This window comes from Octopus bimaculoides, chromosome 21 (assembly GCF_046866305.1).
Source record: "Octopus bimaculoides isolate indiv1 chromosome 21, ASM4686630v1, whole genome shotgun sequence".
In the NCBI taxonomy this organism is placed as follows: domain Eukaryota; kingdom Metazoa; phylum Mollusca; class Cephalopoda; order Octopoda; family Octopodidae; genus Octopus; species Octopus bimaculoides.
Window position 1 is genome coordinate 3,377,795 of NC_142948.1, and position 23,633 is coordinate 3,401,427.

General features: G+C 35.6%; 1 protein-coding gene across 33 annotated transcripts in view; it reads right to left on the minus strand.

Moving 5' to 3' along the window:
• The window catches only part of LOC106875065 (neuron navigator 2), a 1,326,672-nt gene that overhangs the window by 26,386 nt on the left and 1,276,653 nt on the right, over positions 1-23,633 (minus strand). For 18 of the 33 annotated variants that reach the window (XM_089339295.1, XM_089339323.1, XM_089339322.1 and 15 more), the window contains 9 exons: positions 12,085-12,182; positions 9,472-9,561; positions 8,584-8,677; positions 5,896-5,970; positions 4,840-5,011; positions 3,750-3,965; positions 2,994-3,065; positions 1,771-1,967; positions 1,351-1,469 (listed from right to left, as the gene is read on the minus strand). In XM_089339295.1, coding sequence (XP_089195421.1) covers positions 1,351-1,469; positions 1,771-1,967; positions 2,994-3,065; positions 3,750-3,965; positions 4,840-5,011; positions 5,896-5,970; positions 8,584-8,677; positions 9,472-9,561; positions 12,085-12,182 — 1,133 coding nt within the window. Of the gene's footprint in view, positions 1-1,350; positions 1,470-1,770; positions 1,968-2,993; positions 3,066-3,749; positions 3,966-4,839; positions 5,012-5,895; positions 5,971-8,583; positions 8,678-9,471; positions 9,562-12,084; positions 12,183-16,407; positions 16,453-23,633 lie in introns of all 33 variants that reach the window. The other 15 variants (XM_089339289.1, XM_089339294.1, XM_089339293.1 and 12 more) reach the window with 1 other exon arrangement.

Below are 23,633 nucleotides of genomic sequence, written 5' to 3' on the forward strand. Positions count from 1 at the left end.
TGTTGGAGCATTTGTTTTTCCAGCTGGATGTCTTTTCCTACCACAAAAACCACTCAACCATGAAGTGAGCTGGGAGTGTCAGCTTGTTCTTCAGCTTTAATCCATCCAGGCTGAAGGACAGACAAAGCTATGTACCTTCCTCTCACCAAATGTTTTTGGTAAGCATCTAACTTGACAGTCACTGTGTATCACATTATCAATCTTTGGACTTGAGCTGGTAGAATCATTAGCCAGACAAAAAGCTTAGTGTCATTTCATCAGTCTGTTGTGGAGGCAACTGAAGTGTCAGTAGACTGGATGAGTCTTACAAATTGATGAACTAGTGGGAAGAGGTCAAACTGTGTGGTTGAAGTGGGAAACCGTTAGTCTCTCTCCTTATTGATTCTGTATTGGAGTATTGGATCATTATTTTGCTTATTGTTATATGGCTATATTTGGTATTATAACACAGTCTTTGCATTCTGAGTTCAAATTCCACTGCAGTTGACTTTTGCCTTTCATTCTTTTAGGTCAATAAAATAAGTACCAGTTGAGAACAGGGGTTGATGTAATTGACCAGGCCCTTCCCCACAAATTTCAGGCATTGTGCCTATAGCAGAATGGTCTACTTTCATCATTGGCTCTTCATGGCACTTTTACAGTTCACTTTCCTCTATTCTTGTGTTTAATCCTGTCTTCCAAGAATGTACTTTTGGCTATCACTGCTGGCTTCCTTCACCTGACTTATTGCTGCTTTCTGTCCCCTCTTTTACTATTTTCTGATGAGTTGTACTGCACCTGACCACAATATACAATAAGCTCATTGCATATGTATATATATATATATACACAAGGGTGAGTATAAGCAAAGAGTTTTCACACGGTTTCCCTCCACCAAATTCCCTCTCAAGGCAGGCACTGGTCTGCTAGGATTGTAGTAGAAGACATCTGGCAGGGTCCCACTATTCACACAGTGGGACCCCAAAAGCACACATGTATGTATTTGTCTATGTATCTCTATCTATGTATGCATATGTGTATATAAGCATGTGTCTATATATCTATATATGCATGTATGTGTAGAAGTATGTGTAATTATATATGTAACTATGTTCATACACACACACACGTTTATATACACATATGTGTGTGTGTGTGTGTGTGTGTGTGTGTGTGTGTGTGTGTGTGTGTGTGTGCATTTTTTAAATATAAAACCTTTTGATTTGAAGGACTAAATACAAATTTAGTACACAAGATAACGAGAAATGGAATTATCATACATCATTATTATTAATAATAATAATAGCAACAACAGACTGTTAATTAGCATACTGACTGCAGTTAGAAATGTTTTAAAAGATCAAGAATTACCTGTAAGCCTCCTTTGACAGCTTCTAATAGGTAAGGAACAATGGAATAATTCCATAAATCTGTGAACCATGCTTGGGATCCTGAGATGTCCATTGGACAGCATAAGAACAACCTGGGGCCTACAATATAGACATGTTGAAAAATGTTAGATTACAGTGTGTGTGTGTGTGTGTATATATATATATATATATATATACACACACACACACACACAGGGCTGGCCAAAAGTTACCTGACAGTAAATCAAAACTATTTAATTCTAAGATTAACACAAAAAAAATTATTTTATACGAGTAGTTATTTCCTCTTCAGCAGCAGAGACCAGAAAGGGTCACGAATGTATACATGTGTTGTTTAGAAGCCAATAACAACAACCCCAACCCCCCCAGTTTATTATGTAATGCATGTGTAGTTTCTTACCAATGGTGACATCTGAAGAACTGTGGGTCTCTAAGAATTTATTAAGATGCTGCCATACTTTGGGAATCCAATCGATGATTTTGTTTAGGTCATTATTTCGGGTACCCATGTGTACCTCGGCTTCTACCAATTTGCGGCGTAGGTAACGACCAAGGAATCCCTTTACTGGTTCCATATGGTTGGCACAAAGAACCCATCTGCAATGTTTAAAAAAATATATAAATAAAATGAAATAAAAATAAAATAAGTAATAAAGAAAAAAAAGAATCAAGGAAAACAACAGCAAAAAAAATAAACATTTAAGGTAGACTTAGGTGAAATTTTTATGGCTTTTTTTTGGAATGGAGTCTTGCTGGAGCACAACCTAAAATGGCTCAGTTATTCAAACTGATCCTAATTTTTTTTTTTTAAAAACAGTTTCAAGTACATATTTTGTTAGTCTCTTTTGTTGAAGCACCAGCTTACAGGGACGTAAACAAACCAACACTGGTTGTGAAGTATTGGGATGGGACACACACTTACATATAAATATATGATAGGCTGCCACACAATTTCCGCCGTCCAAATTTAACTCAATAGACATTGATTGGCTCAGGACTACAACAGAAGATACTTGCCCAAGTTGCTGTGCTGTGAAACTGAACCTGAAATCACGTGGTTGCCAAGTGAACGTCTTAGTCACACAGCTACGTCTGTGCCTCTGTGAAGATGCGTGGCCTGGTGGTTAGGGTGTTGGGTTCATGATCATAAAATCGTGGGTTCAATTCCTGAACTGAGTCTCCTTGAAAGCTAAGAATTTTAGTAAATATCTTGTGCTTGCTTAAATAGTTATTTATCTTCATGGTCTAGCCAGAGAGAAAGGGCAGTTTCCATGAGACCTCTCAGGTGCTTTGATAAACCTGGTGGGAGCAAAGTTACCTTCAAACCAGAACCCTGGTGTGAACCCAGCAAACAGTGTGGGCTCCACAGCAGGTATCCAAAATACCTGAGCTGGAAGGAAGGAGAGAGGACTGCATCAACGCCTGCCTGGCACCTATTTACATCTGAGTAGACTTGGGGCTCTGTGAGATGAAGTGTCTGGCGCAAGGAGACACAGAACACTGTTCGGTCCGGGAACTGGAACCCATGACATTATGATTGTGAGCCCAACACCTTAACCGTTTGGCCAGGCATTTTCGCAACAGATAAAGGAAGTGCTAAACATTCCTTGGCAGGAAACTCACCTGAAGTTATGGTGTAGTTGCAGGTTGGTGGTTAGTCCAGTAGCTTGGTTCATCGTTCCTATTATGTAAGGGCTGCAAAGAAATAAAAAAGGACAAGAATTTGTAAAAACAAATATGGAACAGTGGTCAATAATTTATAGTAATTTCGAAGAATTCAATAAAATAGCTGTCATTATTGAATTGGTGTTTGGAACATAAAATTTTGATGGAAGGTTTTAATTTAGAACACTTTAACTCTTTTGTTACCATACTTCTGCTGAAATATATGGCCTTTGTTCCATTTAATTTTGAAAACTATAAAGAATTAGTAAAATGACTTTATCATTACTAAGTTGGTGTTTGAAGCGTAAATTAACATCAAATTTTGATGGAAAGTTTTAATTTAAATCACTGAAACCCTTTTATTACTCTGTAATTTCGTAGCTTTTAATGTGATACCTGTTAAACAGAAATTATTTTTATTTAATGAAAATTTAATAAAATCTAATCATAAGTGAAATTATGCTAAATACAACTAAATCAAAAACCGTTTCCCCCTGGCCATATTGGCAATTCTGAAAACTTTTCTGTGTGAATTTTACATGGGTAGAAGCTTTTTTTTTTAACAAATTCTATCCTGAAAATCACCTGTATAAATTACACAGGTGTGCAAATTACATGGGTTTTTACGGTACTTGTATCATAGAACCAAGGACAGTTTCAGGCAGGTTAATATTGAAATGGTTAGAATCCTATCAAAGAAAATGATATACTCACCACTTTTGGTATTTGACACTCAGAAAGCCATTGAAGACTTCCCCCAAAGAGCCAACATGGTGTAAATTGTCCAATATAATAACACTAGGTAGTTCTCCGGCACTCGTACTCTCACACTGCTCTGCAATGTTTGACAGGTACTGGCGAAGTTCTTTTCCAGACTTATGGTCAACGTTAAATGTTGCCACTGACCCTGCAGTAAGTTCTCGCCCAGACCTAAAAGAAAAACATAAAACAAAACAAAACACATTGAAAGATAATAAAAAAGAGAGAAATAAACTAAAACAAGCCATCCGTCCATCTCCTCCTCCTCATACGTCCATGTTCCATACTGGTATGGACTGGATGGTTTGATAAGGGCCCAATGAGTTGAAGGACCGCATCATGTTCCAGTGACAATTTTGGCTTGATTTCTACAGCTCTTCCTAATGCCAACCACTCCTCAGAGTGGTTGGCATTAGGTCACCATGTAGCTTGCAAGTCTACAAACCCAGGAATGGTGTCTGTATATTACACGGCATCTGGTGATGCCTCAACAATATATTCATCTAACCCATGCTAGCACAGAAAAGGAAACTAGGAATAAAACTGAACAATACCAGGAGACACAGATATATCACAATATACAGGGGTGGACAAAAGTAGATATGCAGTTTTAATAGTTATTATTCAGAATGATTATTTTATTACAGAAAGAATTAAAATTAATTAAAGGACATATTAAGTATGTCTACCTGCTGGAAATAACAGTCAAAACTCTTCAGCTAGACAAACTTAGTACGTCCTTTGATTAATTTTAATCCTTCAGCTATTTAATGCTTTTTTGGGGGCCTGCAATCACCTATATTGTTGATTCCGTTATTATCATTTTTAAATTGTTACACTAGATAATAATAGAGTCAATGGCATCTTTGCAAATATTTTCTCATGAATTATTTGCTTCGTATTACAGAAAGAACAAGTTAAAAAGAACATAGAATTCCTATCCTAAAACAAGAACTAGAGAAATGGAAAGAACATTCCACTCATATAAGGCAACTGTTTACCTGCTTTTGCCCACCCCTGTACATAAAAAGCCAATCAGTCTTACCTTAGTACTAAGTGTTCAGCTAATTTCTGCGCCAGGTAGGTTTTACCTGTTCCACTTGGTCCACACAGTATGATCCTTCGGTGTTCTAAAAGCAGTGAAACGTACCGCTGAATAATTGATTTGGGGATTTGGGTTTCAAATGCCAGCGAATCAACACTGTTCTGTTTGGTACCTGAAAGTAAAAGCAAGACCAGATTTTTAATGCCATAGAAATATTTGGACGGTTTGAAATATTTGTAAAAGTTGGATTTGGCTGTGTGGTTAAGAGTTTTGGTTTCCAACTATGTGGATTCCAGTTTCAATCTCACTGCATGGCACATAAGGCATGTATTTTTCACTGTAGCCCTGAACTGAGCAGAAACTTATGAGTGGATTTGGTAGATGGAAAATGAAAGAAGCCCATTGTATATTTTATTTATATATATATGCACACACACACACGTACATATATACAGGGTGCAATGGATAAATTGTCACCATTTTATATTTTTAAATTTTGCGAAGGCACATTGTTTGTTTTTGATTTTGATGACTACACAGTATAGTAGGGTCAGGTGGACACCATCTGTGATGCAATTCACTCGACTGGAGATTTGGAAATGAAATGCTGTTCTAGTGGCAGCTCTGCATTGGAAGGGAAATCTTATTTGTATCATACAATACACATTTCGATGCTTTAAAAAAAAAAAAAAATTGTTTTACATTTATACACACACACACATACACTTCGTTCCTACTCTCATATCTATATCATTCACAGAAATGAGTGTGTGTGTGTGTGTGTGTGTGTGTGTGTGTGTGTGATGTACCAAATTTATTTCAAGAAGCTTTACATTTCACCAGACGTTTGTCACCAAATATCATCACAACGGTGACACCTTCTGGCAATATGGTTCCATGTGATAATGGCAGAGACATCCATGATGGGCTCCTGCACAAATTCCATTTACCAAATTCTGTTCAGAAGGTACTGGTCAAGCTTTGCAACCACACCACCATGTTTGCACTTGTCACAAAAGCCCTCAAAATTTACACAGATGTTTGTTGATAGTTTACCTTTAAGACAAATACCGATTTGCATTGTGTCCCCGACAAGGTAGCCGATAGGTAACAACTCAGGAACTTCAGCGTCTGAAACAGAAAATAAATACTCATAGAGAACAAACATATAAGAACAATACAGAGAACCTAATAATGGTTCATTAATCAATTAAGGCTGTCCATCTTTCTTTTTCAATCTATGGAGAAACAGATAAATTGACCCCGTTTATATATCTCTTGTATAGATTACATTTATTACACAGTATCTCGGTACTGTGTGGACTGAGGACCCCACTGACTGGTGCCTGATGTTAAAGATAAAGTGTTCAATATCAATAGCATTCAAATTGATCACACCAGTTCTCTGAAGCCAATAGATTTGTTGTGTATACAGAGATTGGCTACTTGTTTCTCTGGGATTGGTCAAGTGATGTAAACACCTGATGAGATCTCAATAAGTCCTGAAAATTGATCATCATTTTTTTTCAATTTACAGAGAAATGGTTAAATTTGCCCTGTTCATATATCTATTGCACAGGTTACACACACACACACACACACACATATATATATATATTATGTTTCATTTCATGCCTGTTTTTTCCTGCTGGCATGATTTAGACAGGAGTAAATAGGCATCAAAAGGGTTAACAAGAGAGACTGGGTTATAAAAGTCCCATTTTTACAGAACCCCCCATACCATAAACCTCACCTCCTACACTATTGAAACTTCATCCTAACTACCAAACAAAACAATAAATATCAGGTTTTGGAAAGACATTAGCATTCAGATAAGCCCTCTGTGTGTTCACGCATGTTTGTGTCAATTAAACACATCATACATAAATTATGCTAATGACTAATTTATTTATGCATATATATTTCACTGTTTTTACATCAATTTCTCTCTCTTTTTTTAATTTTTTAACAAATACCAGCTTGTTTTTTTTTTTTCTTGAAGCAATTGTTTTTACAGCTGGTTGTCTCTTCTTACTGCTGAAGTCATTCAACCATGAAGTAAAGGCTGGAAGAACAAGCAAACCTATGTGCTTGTCTCAGGGGCATAACAGTGACTGCATTGTTAAGTATGAATTCACCTGATCTGTAGGCCAGCACCCATCTTAACCCTTTTCATAGCAACCCACCCAAGACTGTCTTTGCTCCCTGTTTTAGCTCTTAACTAATTGTTCCTTCAAAAAGATTTGTTAGTTTAGTTATTAAGGATACATTAATTGAAAAACAGAGCAGTATGCTTGCTCTTAGACAAGACACTACTCCACTTGCCACACATAACCAACATATTTGAAATTATTATGTAAGTCTGCAAATCTCTACAGTCGAAATAGACAGCATCTTGCAGTAAATACACACACACACACAAATGCATGTTTGTATCAGTGTGTGTGTGTGTAAAGGGCAATATCTATTTAACAGTCAGTATATCTATCCGTATATAAGTGCATATATGTATACAAATATATATATATATATATATATATATATATATATATATATATATATATATATTACACACAAGTTAATGTTGAAGTGTGTAAAATAAGCAAATAAAAAGAAACCGCAAAATAACAAAACCCAAATATTAACAAATGAATAAAAAAAGAAAATACGAAAGAGGGACAGGATAAAAAAGCAACAAACAAAAACCCCCTCTCCCCAAGGCTGAAAGAGCAGAGCAGCAGCCTCAGGTTTCTAATCAGTTTAGCGAAAAGCAAATAATCCGCATCCTGAAACTCTACTCAATGCTATGTCTGTCTTCGTTCAGTTACGCAAACATCTCTTTTTTTTATGCATTTGCACCACCCCACCCTGGGGCCTTAATCTATTTTTCATCTTATATAATGTGTCCCTTAGGGACTAGGAAAAACTGCATCGTTTTCTCATCCATTATCACATTATCATAACACAAACACTCAGAAATGAGAAGAAAAATAACATAAAAATGATACTAAAGAGAGACAAAAAAAAATGTTTATTTTTAGTGTCTGTGAGTTCTCCATGCTTAATTTTACTTAAGATATTCCATTCTTAGAATATGGATCTGTTCTCATGCATGCCACTGCATTGCAAACAAAAGATGATATTTCAGATTATGATATCACACACACACACATGTATATTGGCCCTCTTGAGAGTTGCTATCATCCACGGCATTTTTTTGGTGCTGCCGCCGCCACGTTTTTAACAGAGAAAATATAAACAGAAACATTGCCTGAGTGGCTGTGTTGTAAGTAGCTTGCTTACCAACCACATGGTTCTGGGTTCAGTCCCACTACATGACATTTTGGGCAAGTGTCTTCTACTATAGCCTTTGGGCCAACCAAAGCCTTGTGAGTGGATTTGGTAGACGGAAACTGAAAGGAGCCCATCATATATATATATATGTATATATATATATATATATGTGTGTGTGTGTGGGGGGGGGGGTTGAGTGTCTGTGTTTGTACCCCGCAACATTGCTTGACAACCGATGTTGGTGTGTTTACGTTCCCATAACTGAGCAGTTCAGCAAAAGAGACCAATAGAATAAGTACTAAGCTTACAAAGAATAAGTTCTGGGGTCGATTTGCTTGACTAAAAGATGGTGCTCCAACATGGCCACAGTCAAATGAAAGAAGAAAAAAAGAAAAAAAAAACAAAAAACAAAGAAGAAAAAAAAACAGTAAAAGAGGTTGTATAAATTACCTTTGGTACGAATAATTTCACCGATGTGATAAGAAAACACACTTTCAGCACTCAGTCCTAAATTGGTGATTGGGTCGATTCGTAAAACATACTCCTGCACAAAAAAAAAAAAATAATGGATCGGTGAGAAAGAAAAGCAGAGGGTTTCCCTGAAAATAAAACTTTATCTGAACGGGATTACTGCCAGAGCAGCTGTCTGGCTTCCGTGTCGGTGGCACGTAAAAAGCACTATTTGAGCGTGATCGTTACCAGTGTCGCCTTACTGGCACTTGTGCCAGTGGCATGTGAACAAAACATTCGAGCGGGGTCATTGCCAATGCCGCTGGACTGACTCCTGTGCAGGTGGCACGTAATATACACCATTTGAGCATGGCCGTTGCCAGTACCGCTAGACTGGCCCTTGTGCCGGTGGCACATAAAAGCACCCACTACACTCTTGGAGTGGTTGGCGTTAGAAAGGGCATCTAGCTGTAGAAACTTTGCCAAATCAGATTGGACCCTGGTATAGCCATCTGGTTCGCCAGTCCTCAGTCAAATCGTCCTACCCATGCTAGCATGGAAAGCGGATGTTAAACGATGATGATGATGATGATGATATATATAAAACAAGGTAAGCAATAATTTCCTTTATATATATATTTCTTTATTTTCAAACTTCTACAGCCTTTTTTTTCAAACTTTCCTAAACAAGTAATTTTAATCTTATTTAATTCTTGATGCACCACAGAGTCAAAAAAAATATCTAAATAAAATAAAAGATTGAGAACGTCCGAAATAAAAGGAATAAAAATAAAATGGCCACATGCTTACATTGTTATTCCGAAAAAGTTTTAGAAGGAAAGGAAAAAAAAAATGTCTTAAAAAAAAACAAAGCAAAAAAAACCTTACCTTAAATATCTTTCGTACAATATTGTCTAGAATATCCCATTTGGTTTTGCCACTTACAGATAAAGAGCCAATAAGAACCTCTGGCAACTTCTGCAATTAGAAAAGAAAATATACACACATGATATTACTACTACTACTAATAATAATAATCTTTTCTATTGGAAGCACAAGGCCTCAAATTTTGTGGAAGGGATTAAGTCGATTACATCGACTCCAGTGTGTAACTGGTACGTAATTTATTGACCCCAAAAGAATGAAAGGCAAAGTTGACCTTGGCAGCATTTGAACTCAGAGCATGAAGATGGATGAAATACTGCTAAGCATTTCGCCCGGCGTGTTAACGGTTCTGCCAGCTTACTGCCTTAATAATAATAATAATAATAATAATAATAATAATAATAAAGAATATGGACTATGAGGAGAGTGTCTGTCATTCCAGTATTTGTAAGGGCACTCTTTTAAAACAAGCAATTTGTAATCTGGAATGGCAATATGGAATGTTTAGTAAGTATTGAAATCTATTAAGGTCACCATAGTAACAGGTACCCCCGTTAACAGAAAGAAAAGAGAACCTCCCCAACTGTTTACAAGATAGATATATACACATACATATAAATACACATAGATATTTATATATGTATATATACATACACACATATAGATATATATACATACACACATATATATATATATATACACATATATATACATACACATAGATATATATATATATATATATATATATATACATACATACACACACACATATATATATATACATACACATATATATATATATACATACACACACACACACATATATACATACATATATATCTATATATGTATATGAATATAAATATATATTTCATCTGTTGCTTCATTCTCTAAAAACAAAACAAAAAAAAAAAAAACCCTCAAAAAGCTACCAAACAAAAGACCCATTATTCTTCTGCTAAATGCTGATAGGATAATTAACTGCTTTGGTGTGGAGCAGATTTATTATTATTTTATTTTTTAATCCCCCCCACCCCACCGGGGCCATTTTTTGGCTGCCAGTGAGAGAGATAACATACATGATGGAATGGCTGAATGAATATATTTTCTTGGGAAAAAATGTAGATTATTGGTGTTTTCTAATTCATTCAATAATTGCTTTCAGAGAAAGAGGGGGGAGACGGGAGGGGGAGGGGGGGAATTACTCAACTGACGGAATAAAATAGTTTCCTGTTTATAATTTATTTAATATAAACAGGAAGAAGAAAAAAAAAATTAATAAAAAACCCCCACCAAAACAAAACATACAAAAACAATGAAAAATGGAAGTAGGCAAAGCTACATAACGTTATGTAGTTCAATGTTTGGCCATGTATGGCGTGATGATGATGATGATGATGATGATGTAAACAATGATAATGAATCATCGTTATCGTTATCACAGTACTTGTCATTATCATCGTACTCATTATCATCTCCATTTCCATAGGGGCAGAGTATTTTTCATGGCTGAATTTCTTCCTCTTACCAATTTAGATTGCTTTAGAACAGGATGTTTGTATCAGCGATTCAGGGCAGTGTCAGGCAGGTTGGCATCAAAAGGGTTAAGAAACTTATAAGTTGGCAGGTAGGGGACCAGACGGTCTGGTCTGAATGTTTGCCATTCTATAAAAAGCTGAGAAGAATCCACTTAACGACTTCTACTTTAATTGTTTTGTTGCTCTTTTTCTGTTAAAAACCAGTGCATTTGTTTAAATTAATTTTGAAGAATTATAAAGAATTTAGTAAAATAACTTTGTCATTATTGATCTTCTCTTTGGAACATAAAATAACATGAAATTTTGATGGAAGAAGGTTTTATTAAAGATAATTTTAAAAGAAGAAATTTGGATCACAGAACCAGGGGCTGTTTAGATTGGCATCTAAAGGGTTAAGAAGTTGTAAGTTGGCAGGCAGGGAACCAGAAGTCTGGTTTAAATGTTTGCCATTCTGTAAGAGACAGTGAATAATTCACTTAACAATTCCTACTTAATCCTTGTTACCAGATTTCTGTTGAAATACACTGACTCATTTTGAAAATAATGAAGAATTCAGTAGAATAACTTTGTCATTGATAAGCTTGTGATTGCAACAGAAATTAACAGGAAATTTCGATGAAAGGTTTTAATTTAGATTACTTTAAATCAAGGAATAGGTACCAAAGAACCAAAAACAGTCTTTGATAGGTTGGCGTCAAAAGGGTTAAAAAGCTTGAAGTCTGGCGGGCAGGGAACCAAAAGGTCGGTTCAAATGTTTGCCATTCTGTAAAAGGCAGAGAATGACCCACTTCAAAACTCCTACTTAACCCTGCTAGGGGCAGTCTTTGGTGGAATTGTATCAAAAGAGTTAACCATTTTGTTATATTTCTGTTAAAATACGCCGCCTTTGAGTTAATCTAAAAAATAATGAAGAATTTAGTGAAATAATTTTGTGGTAATTTAAGCTGAAGTTTGGAGCATAAATTAATGTGAAATTTTGATCACTTTAAAACAAGAAGTTCGTATTGTAGAAGTCATAAGTAGTTTGGTATGAAAAGGGTTAAAGAAATCTTTGTGAGTAAAGTACTAAGGAACTGACCTCTGGAGCCCTAGTTGGATCAGGATTTGACCCCAAGTAAACAGTGATTGTTACTCGCTTTCCTTCACGATCAGGAGTCTCTGGGATCTGCATTATATCTGAAAGTAGAACAAAAAAGAAAAGTTGAATAATAATAATAATAATAATAATAATAATAATAATAATAATGACAATTAATGGTTTCAAATTTTGGTACAAGGCCAGCAATTTTTGGTGGAGGGTGTAAGTTGATTACACTGACCGCAGTGCTTAACTGGTACTTATTTCATTGACCTCCCAAAAGGATGAAAAGGAAAAGCAACCTTGGCTGAATTTGAACACAGAACATAAAGGCCGATGAAATGTTGCATTTTGTCCAGTGTGCTAACGACTCTGTCAAGTCATTGCCTTAAAAATTAATAATAATAATAATAATAATGATGATGATGCAGTACCAGGCAGTGGCTCTCGTGGCTTCTGAACTCAACTGATTGGAAGTGTTATCCTGTACATTGTTTTGTCTGGGTATAAAGGATGAACTACAGCAAATATTCTGCTCGGTACCACAGATTCTTGATTTCCATTGATTTTTTAATATACAATGTGGAGCAGACATATTAATTCAAAGATGTTAGCATAATTTCTTCCGCACTGAAATTAATATTACATGAAGAAAGTTGCAAAACGGCCATAATCCTAAGACTGTCACATGGTTAAATAAATATGTGAGTGTGTATACAGACACACACTCATACATACACATATACACCTTAGTAAAAGATTTAAGATGTCTGCAAATTAAAAATAGTACTCAATGACATGTATTGGAGGGCAGAGTTTCTAATTTATATTTACAACATTTATTTACAATTTGTAAGATGTTTCATTTTGAGAACAGCAAATCTTGCTTCTCGATTCATCAGAGTTTTTCATGGAATTGGTAAATGCAGCTGGAAGATGTTCTCCAGTGGGTGGGTGGGAAGGTGGAGGTTATTTATATATTGCTTTTGTTTTTTTTTTATTAAAATTTTGTAATCTTTTAGTCAGGAGGGAAGAGTGTTCCTGTGACTCTTCACAGGGCTTCTGGGACTGGTGGGTGGTAAGACAGAAATATAACCTCAAACCAGACCCCTAACCTGGCCTGAATTCTTGCAACAGAATGAGGTCCAATAAAGACCGCCCCCAAGGTGCCAGATGGTGGCGTTAAACCAGGTGACATATTAGGTCTACCATCAATTGTGTTGTATGTCTATGTCTATGTAAATAATTTGATATGCAAGAGTCAATTCAAAACACAATTTGAAAAAAAGGTAAAAACGAAAATGTTAAAGAAAGGTTAATGTTAAAACAAAAGCTTGTTAATGAACAAATGTTAAAGTCTCGTGTTCATAACCTAATTGTTTCGCTACAGTCTGTTGTCATAAATAAACACAATATAATAAATGTATGTATGTATGTATGTATATAGGCACATGATGGAGAGACAGATTTTTCAAAACAACAGCATAAAAAAAAAAATTAAAAAAATCAAACAAAATTTCTTTATCATTTGAAGTTGATGTTTAATATGAATGAAAATGTGATAAACAAGAGGAAAAAATGGGAAACAAAGAACCCTTACTGACCCCAAAAGAAAAAGATAAACAATCAAATTTATTGATATCAGATAATACCAGCAAACATATATGTATATATATATATGTATATGTGTGTGGCTGTATGCATGCATGTGTGTGCGTGTGTGTATTTTATGATGTAATTAATTAAATTGATAAAATAGAAATAAGGTCTTTTTTTGTTGTTAACTATAAAAGTGGAAAAAAAGAAAAAAAAACCCCCAGAAAATATTTTAAAATCATTTTCAATCATTTTTGTTTTTTTTAAGGTCTTTTGTTAGGGACAGAAACAAAACAAAACAATGCAAAACAAAACATAAAAAACAAGTTAATTGTTCTAGTAAAACGAAAACTAGTTTCAATGTTCTGAGCTAATTTTGACAAACAAAATGTTATAATGGAATTAAAAATAATAGAAAATATAACAATTCTTTATAAAATTTTGTCTTGTATTTGGTTTGCATGATTCTTGACATGAACTCCTGTCTTGAAACAGATTTTGTTGTATCTTGGGAGGGTCAATATGCCAATAATAAACACACACCGGTTCTATTTCACTTCTTCATTATTTATTTGTTAATTGGTTAACCATTCAATCAATTAACTAATTGACTGTTCGATTAATTGTTTGGTTAATCAATAAACCAGTTAAGTTTGTCAAAGTTCTTCTATCACCATTCATGATCTCCCCATTGACAAGCTCATTCTCTGCTCTGAAATCACCAACATGTTTCCTAAGAAAGGAGTGAAACAAGGGAGATGCTATGCGGTCACCACAAACCAAATAGAAACAGTAGCCAAATATCCCTCAATGAAATACCGCTAAGCATTTCGCCCGGTGTGCTAATGGTTTTGCCAGCTCGCCGCCTTTAATAAGGATAATGTCTATAAGTGTCTTTGCTTTGTTTAACTAATCCATTGTTACAAGAGGTTCTAATCTTACACCACCGCTGCCACTGTCACCTCATACTCCTTTTATTCCTTTGACTTCATTTTAAAACCAAACAACTTGTGAATTTGCGATAGAAATTGTCACATCACATCACATCGAATAGTAATAACCTCCCCACCCATCTGCCCCCTGATTCTTAATCTTTCTACTTCCGGCTTTGTCTGGCATCATTCTTGTCTCTTGAAGTCAACACATATGGGGTGGGGGTGGGGGAAGAACAAAAAAACAAAAAAAGAAAGAATAGAAAAAGATATGTCTTTCTTTGGGATTCCTCTTGGAAACCTTTGTGTGTAAACATTTGGATGTCATCTAATATAGGTTTTGTAATTAAAGGTGTCTCATCGTTTGTGGCGGAGAAAGAGAAGAGGTGAAAGTGGTGAAGAAGAGGTGGAAGAAAAGAAGGAAGAACATGAAGAAGGCAAAGAAGAGGAAAAAGGTGAAGAAGAAGTCAATGGTGGAAGTCGGGAGTCAAATGGCAAACATTTGATTAGTTTTATTGTTGTTGTTGTTGTGAACGCTTAAGTTGGTTAAAGAAATGAATCTGTAAGAAATCCTAATAAAATATCCCTGTTGTATTTATTCAATGATCTGGATTCCAGGAATTTTAGTTTGGGAAAGACAAAGATGGTTAAGGAACGGAAACCAATAATTAAAAAAAAAAAAAAAAATGTAATCATAAATCGTTAGAAACAGAAATATTTTGATGTAATAGATGCACTCCACACATATATATTGGTAATAATAATGCTACAAGAAATGAAGAAATCGTTCCTTTGTTTGTATATAGAGATACAGAAAGTCTTCTAATTAGCCAAGGAAATGAAATGAAAAAAAAACAAAAAACAAAACCATCATTTAATGTCTGCTTTCTATGCTGGTATGGGTTGGCTGGTTTGACTGGTACTGGTTAATCAGGGGACAGCACCAAGCGCCACTATCTACTTTGGCACAGTTTATTAGTTAAGCACCAGCACTAGTGGGGGTCACCAAGTAACTTGTGAGATAAAGACCCCCAGCTATGGTGGGGGATAATTGCATAAATATTCCTCTTTAATTTCACTCCATTTTATTTCATTTCATTACCTTGAGAAATTTGAAGACTTTCCATAAATAAACTAAAGAACAATTAATTCGTTTATTATTAATACCAATAAATAAACTATTCTGTTCACTACCAAAAACATTTTGTTCCAACGTATTTATAAAATGATTAACTGCAAGTGTAACAACAAAAAAAAGTAGACCTCAATATCATTGACAAAGAGGAATATATTTGATACTCAGCATATTATACCAACATAGAACCCTCACAGACAGTACTCACAGTTTCCCAGCAAGCCACAGGTATGGAGCTAACCAATTTTTAATTTGTAATCAACACACATGCCACTGTGCATTAGCTGTTGTGTGCAACCATTATAGGATCACTTCATACCCGTGACTTGCTGGAAATCTCCAAGTACTGTAAGAGAGTGTTACATGTTTGTAAAATACATTCAATAATAAATATATATATTAATGTGGATGGCCACAACCTTAGGGCTGAAAAGAATAAAAGAATATACACAAACAAGCATGCGTATGAGTATAACTACATCAGTGAGCAAGTGATTAAGCAACTCTATGTTTAGCTGTAATACTGTGTGTTAGTGTTAAATGGTGTTCTATATTTTTGATATAACAAGTGCACTACTTTCTCTCTTTATATATAAATCATTAAGCAGTTCTATGTCAGGCCATAACATTGTGTGTTAGTGTTAAACGCTGTTTCTATACCTGACTGTGTAGGAGATTTCATTCCCATTTTTTGTTTTCTTCTGCCTGAAAAGCAAAGAGAAAGCATTAAAAAAAAATACCAGAACGACCTACTCTACTCTTCTTTTTGGTGTCATTCACATTTGATGCAGGAATGGATTCCATGTTTATAATCATGCTTCTTCACCAACTTCAATCCCAGTTTCAAAATGTGAGCATTAGAATATATTTGTGTGTAAGTGGGTGTGTTTTCTGTTTGAAGGTATTGAAACTGTTAGAATCCCGAGTGAGACAGCTGATGAAGGCTTCATTTTTATTTATATTTTTCATTCATTCTGTCTGATGTGGGCTATTATTATTTGGGCCCAATCCTTACACTTACATTTATAATTGCAGAATATTGGAAAGAAATGACACTGCTTTTGTAACAGTGGCACTCATTTACAGCCATCACATAATAACAATACACACACACATGCCAAATGACAAAAATTTGAAAATGAAAAGACTAAAGAGGTGTCCTGTCTAAACAGAAACTAAAATGTAATCGAATTTTTGACTTTTTTCAAAATGAAAATATATTTGTAATTAAGAAACAAAATCAAAAAAGAAAACATAAAACAAAAATCTAAATAATTAATAATAATGGTTGGAAATGTTTGGCACAAGGCCAGTAGATTTAGTTGGGGGAGGGAGTAGATTCCATCAGTCCCAGTATGTAACTGGTACTATTTTACGGACCCTGAAAGGATGAAAGGCAAAGTTGACCTTGGCAGAATTTGAACTCAGAACATAAAAATGGATGAAATCCCAATAAGCAGGTTGCCCGGTGTGCTAACAATTCTGCCAGCTCATTACAGTCTAACGACTGAAGCAAGTAAAAGATAAAAGATTAAATTAGATTCTGAATCTTTTATAAACTTTATTGCCATCAAACCATGTCTTCCCTGCTTTTTCTTTCGTTTCCCCACCCCCACAATTTCCAGCAAAAGGGGTGCCATTGTTTGACACACTATATATATATATATATATATATATATATATATATATATATATATACATATATATATATATACATATATATATATAGCAGTCAGTCCTTTTATATACATCAAAATACATTTAAGTACTTCACAACAAACCCTGTTTTTTTTTTCAGTCAGACTCATATTCATACAATAAACTACTTAGTTTTGACATTGACTTTCAGTATTCTAACAAAGAACTTCTAGATTGCCCCCACCCACCTCCACCCGTTCTCTCTCTCTCTCATTTTCCATCATCTGAACATAATTGATATACAGACGCACAACTGCCTTGTCACTCAACAAGCAAAAATTACAGACAGAAATTTGGAAATTAATCTTCCCTTATTAAGTCCATAAGCCAAACATCGGCACGGAACCACGGCATGAAGGATCTTGCTTGTCGGACGTTAGTGCAATCAAACGTCCGCTCCACCCCTTCCCACCTCATTTGTCACAATTAATTCTTCTAAATTACAGAAGCTGTCTTTGACATTTAGTGTAACCATAATAACATACTGATAAGCTCCTTTACTTTTTTTTTTTGGATGAACTTTTTCTTCGTTAAGTGACAACTTATAACATGATATTTCTGTACCCCTTCTTCCATAGCTAATATCTTAAAACTACACACACACACAGGGGGGAAATGTAGATACATATGCAGCATTATGTCACTCACAGTTCAAGCACACTTCCACAGAACAAGAAAAAACAAAACAAAACAAAATCCTGAATAGTTTACTAATGGGGATTTAAGTATATTCTTAAATATCACTAAAGATTAACCTTGAAAATCAAACCTTTTCCCTTTCTCTTCTTCTCCTCTCTCTCCCTCCATCTCTCAAGGTATCTATCTATCTATCTATCTGCCTTCTCAATGAAGCCCTCTCTCTCTCTCTCTCTGTCTGTCTGTCTCACTCTATTTCTGAGGCTTTCTCTCTTTCTCTATCCTCCTCTCCACCCCTGAAGCCATCATCAGCAATTATGTCATCTTTAAGTTTGTCTCATCTCTTACAAAGTGACAAGTCCAACTTAGAATATTTGCATGTCTCATGTCTCCCAGTGGTTGAGTGATGTGGTGGTGGGGGAGGTGGTGAAAGGGGCCCCTTCGACAGTAGGGGGCAGGGAGAGCCGAGAATGTCATTTTGTCAGAGGAGAAAGAGGCAGCTATTTGATACCTGGGTACATGTTACATGCTCAAGCTGCACGTGTTATCATCAACCGCAATCTCAGAACCAATTACTTGTGCCATTATCGTATTTTCTTTTGTTTCTAATTTTTTTTAACACCCTGTTGAGCCTGGTACCCCCCAACCCCCACCCACTCCCACTTCGCACCCCTTTTGCTTCCTGATATCTATCACCCATGCCTGCCTGTCTGCTTGCCTGCCCTACCTCTTGCAGAGATTCTAGGAATAATTCCCTTATAAGGAGTTGCATGGTAAGAAATTTGCTTCCAAACCATGTAGTTTGGGGTTCAGTCCCACTGTGTGGAACCTAGGGCAAGTGTCCTCAGGCTGACCAAAGTCTTGTGAGTGGATTTGGTAGATGGAAACTGTAAGAAGCCTGCTGTGTATATATATGTGTGTGTGTGACCCCTTACAGACAGAACAGGATTGCAGGGGTACAAAGAAAATGAGAACTGTGCCAGTCCAGAACCAACTCCTTGCCTTCCGTTCCTGCAGATCACCAATGCCTGACCTGTGACAGAGCCCTTCGACTGATTGGCCACAACTGGACATGCTGTAACCCATCTTCTTCTCCCTTGTGATGGATAACGACGATAATCATGAACTAACATAACGTGTGTGTGTGTGTGTGTGTTACGTATTAGTTGTTATCATATGCTGTGAGAAAAAGCTCACTAATTGTCCATCTTAATGTACGATTTGCAATTAAGCAAAACATGGGATCTAACACACACACACACACGTGTGCATGCATGCACATGGCTGTTCATTTTTCATTTTTCAAGATAACCAAGAACCTACCTCTCATGTTACTGCAACAACAGAGCAAACAGATGCACAAGGGACCAAAGATTCATGACGTCTCCTGCTTACATTACATATTCTGTGCAACGAAAACATTCCACCATCGCAGATGCACACGGCACCCTGACCAATGCACACACAAATATGCGCACACATATCATCATCATCATCATCATCTTTGCTATCATCAACAGCATTGCTGCCATTGTGGTTTTAACTTCTGCATTTTCACGTTTGCATGGGTTGGATAAGATTTATCAAAGGCAGATTATTTTTCTTTGGCTGGATGTTCTTCCTGTTTCCCTTCCTTTAAACAAATCTATGTGTAGCATGATATTATAACGGTACAATATTCTTTGGCAAGCTGGCAGAATCGTTAGCATGCCAAACAAAATGCCTAGTGGCATTTCATTAGTCTTTATGTTCTGAATTCAAATTCCGCTGAGGTCAACTTTACCTGTCGTACTTTCAGTGAAATACTGGGGTTGATGTAATCGACTATCCTCCTCCCCACAAATTTCAGGCCTTGCGCCTTTAGTAGAAAGGATTATTATTATTATTATTATCATTATCATCATCATTATTAAGGCGGTGAGCTGGTAGAATCGTTAGCACGCCAAGTAAAATGTTCAATGGCATTTCATTTGTCTTTCTGTCTCGTGTTCAAATTCCACCAAGGTTGACTTTGCCTTTCATCCTTTACAAGTTGATAAAATAAGTACCAGTTGAGCGTTGGGGGTCGATGTAATTGACCAGACCCCTTCCCCAAACTTGCTAGCCTTCTGCCAAAGTTTCAAGTCATCATCATCATCATCATCATCATTAAAGGCAGTGAGTTGGCAAAATTGTTTGAGCATCAGAAAAAAATGCTTTGCAATATTTCTTCAGGCTCTTCACATCCTGAGTTCAAATCCTATTGATAGAAGCTTTGTTTTCCATTCATCCAGGGTCGATTGAAATAATAAGCCAGTCAAATACTGGGATTGATGTGATTAACTTCTGCACCCTGGCCCTCAAAATTACCGGCCTTGTGCCTTTAATGAGATGCAACAACTGCCAGCATGACGAAGTCACCACCACCACCACCATTACTGCCACAACATTGTGTCTAAAGAAACTATCAATACATAGGAGTATTTTAAACTACAGGCAAACACTTCAATGGTGATGATGATGATGACGACGACGATGGCAATGACAATGACGAAAGAGTTTGAAGAATATCGTTTTGCAACATTTTTAAAACTACAATTAAAATCAGATTTCAGATATTTAAGTCCATTAAATGAAGCCAAACAAATTTCTATATTTTTCAAAATGTTGCCAAACGTTTTTTTCTTCATTCTTTTTTGGGCATTTTCCCTTAAGTTTTACATAACCTACTAGAGACATCTTAAAATCTAGAGTTATTGTATTTTACAGATATAATTCACTATACTCAGAAATGTTGGTGGAAATATTCAATCTGCTTTATTTATTAATTTCTTTCTTTTTTGTTTGTATCACCGGTAAATTTTCTTATTTCATATTCTCAGAATTATGATCCAAATTAATTCTAAAACTAATAACTAAAGTGCTTCAGTGTTAAGAGGTAAGTTCTTCACATGTGTGTGTGTGTGTGTGTGTGTGTGTGTGTGTGTGTGTGTGTGTGAATGGGCACCTGGTTGTGCGGAGTAGGACGTAGGACAGTGCCTTAGCAAGCATGGAAGATGTGGTGTATGGTTGTGTTGTTAACCCAAGTGAAGCTAACTGGTTACAAATAGATCTTGGGTGCATATCTATCTATCTACATACCTACCTCTCTCTCTCTCTCTCTCTCTCTCTATATATATATATATATATACATATATATATATACATATATATATATATGTATATATTTAACGAAAACAGAAAATGGAAAATCCATGTTTATCCTTGTCTTTGCCTATAACTTATGAACATAATATCTTTGCATATGTATGCCCATGGTTAAATATAGGTAATATACCAGTAGTGTAATAGCTATTTCTATCCCTTAGACGGTTATTTTAACCAGTCACTAACCCACCCATATATATATATATATATATATATATATATATATATATATATATATATATATATATATATATATTGCTTGCTGTCTTGAGGTATGTGTGAGTGTGCATGCTAGTGTATATGTTTGTACCTCCTTTTAGCAATAGGCGATAGTTGTAAGTGAGCATCACCTTCATACAAGCGGTGTCAATTCACTCTCAATTTTCTGTGAGAACATGTCCAGCCATGGGGAAATATTACATGACATGGAAACTGTTGAGGGTTGGTGACAGGAAGGGTATCCTGCTGTAGAAAATTTGTCTCAACGAATTCCATATCATCCATGCAAGCATGGAAAAGTGGATGCTAAAAACGACGACGACGATGATGATGATGATGTCAGACACTGAATTTTGACAGCAGTGAAACACTCGTAGGATTTCAAGTATCAAAATACACGTCACACAAAAAAAATTCCAAATAATTTTCACGAAGCATTTCCTAGTAGGAGCGCAATGTGTAAGTAAGTAGGTGCAAATAATAAACATTTCTGAATCTGGTGTGCTCAGATTGAAACGACAGCATAACAAATATGGACAGAAAGTATTGTGGCTGACTATTACAACTACAAGGAAAAAAAAAAAAAAAAAAAAAAAAAAAAAATCAAACAACCTAAATATTATCACATCACGTTCAGCTCATCCGTACAATAGATTCCAAAGACTGTCCGAGTAATTTATACCATTTCATTGTTTTTTCTTTTATTTTTCAATAATGGAAAGTAAATTTCTATTTCAAATATTCTATATGCATATCGTTGTCTGTTTTGTATCATTCTGGGGACAAATTTATTCTTTTCTTCTTTCTTTCTTTCTTTCTTTATATTTTTTTGATTTTTGGTAATGCACAAGTGGCGTTTCCATTTACCAAATTACTAAAACCATGCATAGATGGCAACAGATTCTTGTTATCAAAACCATTCCAATACAAGCAGTTAGAAAATAGTGTTTTTCATAGAATTTTTTCTTCTCTTTGTGCCCCCCCCCTCCCCCACCGTCTCTCTTTTTCAAATAAGAAATGTATACATATATGAATATATTCATAACATACACAATATATACACACTCATAAATATATACTTGCATATACATAATAAAATATTACACACACACACACACACATGCATACATTTGTTTTCAGTTGCACATTTGAAGAATTGGGGAATTTGGAAGTCAGTCATTTTATGAAGTTGCTAAAATATCACACACACACACACACACTTTTTCTTTTTCTTACACAGACATACATTTCTCATTACATATTGAAATCACATTCTCTCATTTCTAAAGCCATGTATGTAAGCAGTTACTGTGTGCCACTTTGGGGATTGAGTGTCTTCTACTATAGCCTTGGGCCGACCAAAGCCTTGTGACTGGATTTGGTAGATGGAAACTGAAAGAAGCCTGTCGTGTATATGTGTATATATATATATAATGGATTCTCTCGTCATCAGACGATGTATGAGGGTTTGGCAATTTCTTACCGAACAACCACACAAATGATTTGTTTATAGTGATCAAATGTCTGGGTAGACATAAGCTCACTCCCTCCATCAAATTGACATTACCTGTCCAGGTGCAACTGGGTGTCACATGGCAGATGTCGAAATGATCGCAGAGCAACATGAAATAAAGTGCTTTTGCTCAAGAACACAACGCAACGCCTAGTCTGGGAATCAAACCCGCGATCTCACTATCGTGAGTCCGACACCCTAACCACTAAGCCATGCACCATCATATAAATATATATATATATGTATATATATATATATATATATAGATGTATACAATGGGATTCTTTCAGTTTCTCTTTACCAAATCCACTCACAAGGCTTTGGGTTGGCCTGAGGCTATAGTAGAAGACACTCGCCCAAGGTGTGTGTGTGTGTGTAATATTTCTTATTATATATATGCACGTATTTATTTACGAGCGTGTATCTATAATGTATGTTATGAATACATTCGATATATATATATGTGAGTGTGCGTGTAAAGTATGCATACACTAAAAAATGACTTGAACCTATATTACAGAGAAAGTGGAAGAATTTGTTGAGAAGCAACCAAAAGACCCCCTCCCCCCGACACAACCAAATTCTAAAAAGTACTTCAGTCACATGAAAATCAATGCAACTCAGGCACTTTTAG